Below are 5,134 nucleotides of genomic sequence, written 5' to 3'. Positions count from 1 at the left end.
ACTCCTTCTCCCCGGGGTTGGGCTGAAGAAGGAGACAAAGGGGAGCTCGCCCAGTGCCCGTCCCTAAAATTAGCTTTTCCCTGAGCGACAAGGGGCCTGCGGCTCTAAAATTAAATAAGTGGATAACGCCGGGGAGGGAGGATTTGGGCCGGGGCTGGAGGGGGGTTTCAAACGGGGCACCTTATTTTGGGGTCAGGGAGGGAAAAGTGGTCTTTTTCCCTGCCTCAGTTTCCCCAGGCTGAGGGTCCCGGGTCCAAAGGGGCACCCTGGGCTTCTCCAGGCTCGGCTCCTCTCCCTCCCTGCAGCAGAAGGGGATGTTCCTCATCCCAGGAAGTTTTTCCCCGGTGTGATTTTGGGATAAAAGAGGAGGAAGAGCACAGGGAGGGGGGGAAGGCTCGGCGAGCACCCGGCAGCCGGGGCAGGAGCTTGGCCGCCAACCGGCGCTTCGAATTTAGCCAGAATTGGGCAAAACACATCCTTTTTGATGAGAGGAAGCAGGAATTTGGGGATATTTGGGCTCTGGGATGGGGTGGTGGGACACGGTGTCCCTTCCTCTGGGATGGGACTTTCGGGGAGGGACAGGGACACTGGTGGGACCCCCCCAAATTGCTGGCTGCGTCCCTGGTGTCGGGGTGTTGTCACCCCACGGCCACTCACCCCAGATCCTCTGGGGACACGTCCCAGCTCTTGTCACCCCCACCTGAGGTGACAGGGAGGTGCCATGAGCCTGGCAGGCGCCACTCTCCTGGGCTTAATTACTGTCATTACGCTGGGAATTAGTGCCCAGCCCAGGGGCTCGTTAAGATTTTTCACCCGTTTATTGTTTCCTGTTCAAGGGGGAGGGAAGGGCTGGTCCTGGTGACATCTCAGGGTGGTGACATCTCAGGATGGTGACATCTCTGGGTACGGGGACACGGTGGGGAGGCTGGGGGTACCCCAGGGTGGGGGTTTGGGGGGGTCTCCCCTTTCCAACGTCCGTGTGTCTGTCCGCAGGGAAGTCCCACCTGGCCATCGTGCAGAAGGTGAACAACGAAGGGGAAGGAGATCCCTTCTACGAGGTGCTGGGGTTGGTGACGCTGGAGGACGTCATCGAGGAGATCATCAAGTCGGAGATCCTGGACGAGTCGGACACCTACAGTAGGTTTTGGGGCTCTCCCCCACCCTCACCCCACGGCATGTCGGGGTCCCTCCTTTCCCCACCAACCCCCCCACCCCCTAAACACCCCGCTCCCCACAGCCGACAACCGCAGCAGGAAGAGGGTGGGCAACCAGAAGAACAAGAGGGACTTCTCGGCCTTCAAGGACCCCGTCAATGAGCAGAAGGTGAAGGTGTCCCCCCAGCTGCTCTTGGCCGCTCATCGCTTCCTCTCCACCGGTGAGTTTGTTGTTTTGGGGAGGTGTGGGGGGGGTCAGGACACCCCTCAGCTGCGAAACGCCGGCACAGATGGCTCCCCGAGACCGGTTGAGTTGGGTTTGGTGGCCCCGGTGGCCACGTGGGCTCTGTTCCTGTCCCCAACACCGAGGGGACAACCTCGGTGGTTGGTCGCTCCAACCATCTCGTTGAGAAATTCCGGGGTGCTTGGCTCTTTGTCCCACTCTGCTCCCCCCAAAACGAGAAGGGATGGGGTTTGGGGATGCCTCTGATGCTCAGCAGGTCCCTGTCCCTCCAGGATGGTCCTCTTCCCTCCCTGGCACGTGTGTGCTCAGGACTTGGGGCTGGACCCGTGGGTTTCTCCCCCAGGAAGGTGACGATGGGGCCCAGAGAGAGGGATGGAGGGGTCGTACCTTCACCTGGAGGGACAAGGACTGTGGCTCTGACCCCCCCGGACCCGTGGGTTTCTCCCCCAGGAAGGTGTCGATGGGGCCTAGAGAGAGGGATGGAGGGGCCGTACCTTCACCTGGAGGGTGGGGAGAGGGACAAGGACTGCGGCTCTGACCCCCCCTGTCCCTTTTCTCTCTCAGAGGTGACGCTTTTCACCCCCAACTTCATCTCGGAGAAGATCCTCCTGCGGCTCCTCAAATGCTCCGACGTCATCCAGGAGCTGAAGTTTGATGATGAGAACAAGAAGTCCCCACGCCACTTCCTCTACTGCAAGAACAAGGCTGCTGACTACTTCATCCTCATCCTGCAGGTACCCCAGGGTGAAGGAGTTGGGGAGGAACCCTTGGGGGAACCCCTCAGGTGACCATCACCCACCAAGGGGGGGGTCACCACCCATCCCAGCGCCGCGGGACGTGGCTCATGGTGTCCATCTCTCCTTCTTCAGGGCAAGGTGGAGGTGGAGGCCGGCAAGGAATGCATGAAGTTTGAAGCTGGAGCTTTCTCCTACTATGGGGTGATGGCCATCAGCCCCTCTCCCCCCTCTGGTGAGACCCCCCCTCTGATCTCCTGGGTGCTGTGGGGGCTCTGAGCCACCCCGGGGTGGGGGGTGCTGCGTGGCCAGTACTTGCCACCCATGTGGCAGAAGGTCCGTGCCTGAGGGAGGGGGTTGAAAACCCACTGTCCCCTCTTTCTGACTACTTCATCCTCATCCTGCAGGTACCCCAGGGTGAAGGAGTTGGGGAGGAACCCTTGGGGGAACCCCTCAGGTGACCATCACCCACCAAGGGGGGGGTCACCACCCATCCCAGCGCCGCGGGACGTGGCTCATGGTGTCCATCTCTCCTTCTTCAGGGCAAGGTGGAGGTGGAGGCCGGCAAGGAATGCATGAAGTTTGAAGCTGGAGCTTTCTCCTACTATGGGGTGATGGCCATCAGCCCCTCTCCCCCCTCTGGTGAGACCCCCCCTCTGATCTCCTGGGTGCTGTGGGGGCTCTGAGCCACCCCGGGGTGGGGGGTGCTGCGTGGCCAGTACTTGCCACCCATGTGGCAGAAGGTCCGTGCCTGAGGGAGGGGGTTGAAAACCCACTGTCCCCTCTTTTTGGGGCCACCAGAGGAGGAATGGTGTCCCCTGACCCCACTGGTGGTGACATTAGGGTCCTGTGTGCCCCATAACCACCCCCATTTCTCCTGTAGAGCAGGGGGGGGACATTGGTGGCCAAGCAGGCCAGCGTGGTGGCCATTCCCAACTCTCCCTGCTGTTCCTGTGTCACCCCAGCTTTCCCAGCACGTCCCCATGTCCCCAAAACCCCCCCGTTTCCCCACAGAGAGACTCATCCAACGTTTTGGGGGGGAGGTGGGTCACGGGGGCCACCGTGGGGCAGGGGGATGTGTGGGTCTGGGCCAGGTTCTGGGTTCCCTGGCTGTTGGGCAAGTGATGGGGAGGGACAGCGATGCCTCAGCCTGGGGGGGTCACACACATCATGGGGGGGGTTCAGGGTTGCCTTGAGGTGGCCATGTGTCCTGTGACCACCAGGTTCCATGTCCTCAAAGCCCCACGAGATGGGGTTGAGCCTTCACCGGTGTCACCAGAAGGTGGGCTCAACACCTTGTAGAGTGACCAACGTGGTGCAGGGTTTGATGGGGGGGTCCTACAGGGTGGTTGACCCCCCTCAATGTCTTGTGTGTCCCCCCATCCCTACCCCAGCAGAGCTCCGGTCGCCGTCCCACGTCAGCAGCTTGAACCGTTCGGCCTCCCTGAGCTACCACGAACGCTCCGACTCCGTCTCCTCCCCCGTCGGGGGCAGCAACAACCAGCTCAACGCCAGCGCCGGGCCCCAGTACGTGGCCGACTTCAGCGTCCGCGCCCTCACCGACCTCCAGTTCGTCAAGGTGAGGAGGGGGAGGTCAACAAGGGACACCCCCCCACCCAAAGGGATGTCCCCACACCACTCTCGCCCCCTAATTCCTAAAGGCAGCACTTGGGCTTTGCTTAGGTTTAGGTGGGCTTTCCACCTAACCTGGTGGCCTTCTATGATGGGTTGGGTAGGTCAGGAGATATGGGATGACTTGGGGATGTGGTCTACCTGGGCTTCTGTAAGGCCTTTGGTGTGGTCCTCTCACAACATCCTGCTCCCTAAATTGGAAGGATATAGATTTGATGGGTGGACTTTTCAGTGGATGAGGAATTGGGTGGGTGGTCGCATCCAGAGGGTGGTACTCCATGGCTGGAAGGGCAGATGGAGAGCGGTGACAAGAGGTGTCCCTCAAGGGGCCGTGCTGGGACCCATAGTGTTTAACCTTTTTATCAAGGATATAGACAGAAGGATTGAGAGCACCATCAGCAGATGACACCAAGGTGTGGGGTGGTATCCATCCACCAGAGGGACAGGATGTCATCCAGAGGGACCTGGAGAGGTGGGCCCAGGTGAACCTCATGAGGTTCAACAAGAGCAAGTGGAGGAACAATACAGCCTGGGGGATGAAGAGCAGCCCCGAGGAGAAGAACTTGGGGGTGCTGCATAGAATCATAGCATGGGTTGGGTTGGGTTGGAAGGGACCTTAAAGATCATCTAGTTCCAACCCCCCTGCCCTGGGCAGGGACACCTCCCACTAGAGCAGGTTGCTCAAAGCCCTGACTTCTCATCCCCAACTCAAAGCTGATGGATGAGCTGATGGACACGAGCAGGCAGTGGGCACTCACAGCCCAGAAGGCCAACCCCATCCTGAGATACATCAGGAGATACGTTGCCAGCAGGTCCAGAGAGGGGATTCTGCTACTTTGCTCTGGTGAGACCTCACCTGGAGCGTTGTGTGCAGGTCTGGAGCCCTCAATGGAGGAAAGATATGGAGCTGATGGAGAGGGTCACTGAAATACTGGGGGGGTTGGAGCCCCTCTGCTCCGAGGACAGGCTGAGGGAGCTGGGGTTGTTCAGCCTGGAGAAGACAAGGCTTTGAGGAGACCTTGGAGCCCCTTCCAGTTGTTCCAAAGGGCTGCAGTGACACAATGAGGGGCTTGGAGTTGGAGAAAAGCAGATTTAGACCGGAGATGAGGAGAAAGTTCTTACTGGGAGGGTGGTGGAGCACTGAAACGGGTTTCCAGGGAGGTGGTTGAGGCCCCATCCCTGGAGATACTCAAGATGAAGCTCCATGGGGCAACCTGCTCTAGTTGGGGGGTGGGACTAGATGACTTTTGGGGAGATCCCATCCAGCCTGGAGCCCATTCCATGGGATTCCCTGCTTTTTTTTCTCTCCTTCCATCCCTGGAGATACTCAAGGTGAAGCTCCATGGGGCAACCTGCTCTAGTTGGGGGGT

At 59.8% G+C, this 5,134-nt stretch overlaps 1 protein-coding gene across 2 annotated transcripts in view; it reads left to right on the top strand.

Annotated features, from left to right (window-relative positions):
- Positions 1 to 4,546, top strand: part of CNNM4 (cyclin and CBS domain divalent metal cation transport mediator 4) — a 10,613-nt gene extending 6,067 nt beyond the window's left edge. Inside the window, exons 3-6 of one of the 2 annotated variants that reach the window (XM_014961797.1) lie at positions 1,238 to 1,375; positions 1,963 to 2,132; positions 2,268 to 2,367; positions 3,530 to 4,546. In XM_014961797.1, the coding sequence (XP_014817283.1) occupies positions 1,238 to 1,375; positions 1,963 to 2,132; positions 2,268 to 2,367; positions 3,530 to 4,170 (1,049 nt within the window). In that variant the 3' untranslated portion in view covers positions 4,171 to 4,546. Of the gene's footprint in view, positions 1 to 1,237; positions 1,376 to 1,962; positions 2,133 to 2,267; positions 2,368 to 3,526 lie in introns of both variants that reach the window. The other variant, XM_014961796.1, reaches the window with a different exon arrangement.
- The last annotated feature ends 588 nt before the right edge of the window (positions 4,547 to 5,134 follow it).

The sequence above is a fragment of the Calidris pugnax genome, unplaced genomic scaffold (genome assembly GCF_001431845.1).
Source record: "Calidris pugnax isolate Ruff unplaced genomic scaffold, ASM143184v1 scaffold778, whole genome shotgun sequence".
Taxonomy (NCBI): domain Eukaryota; kingdom Metazoa; phylum Chordata; class Aves; order Charadriiformes; family Scolopacidae; genus Calidris; species Calidris pugnax.
Note: the sequence above shows the minus strand (reverse complement) of the source record. Positions and strands in the feature narration are given on the sequence as shown.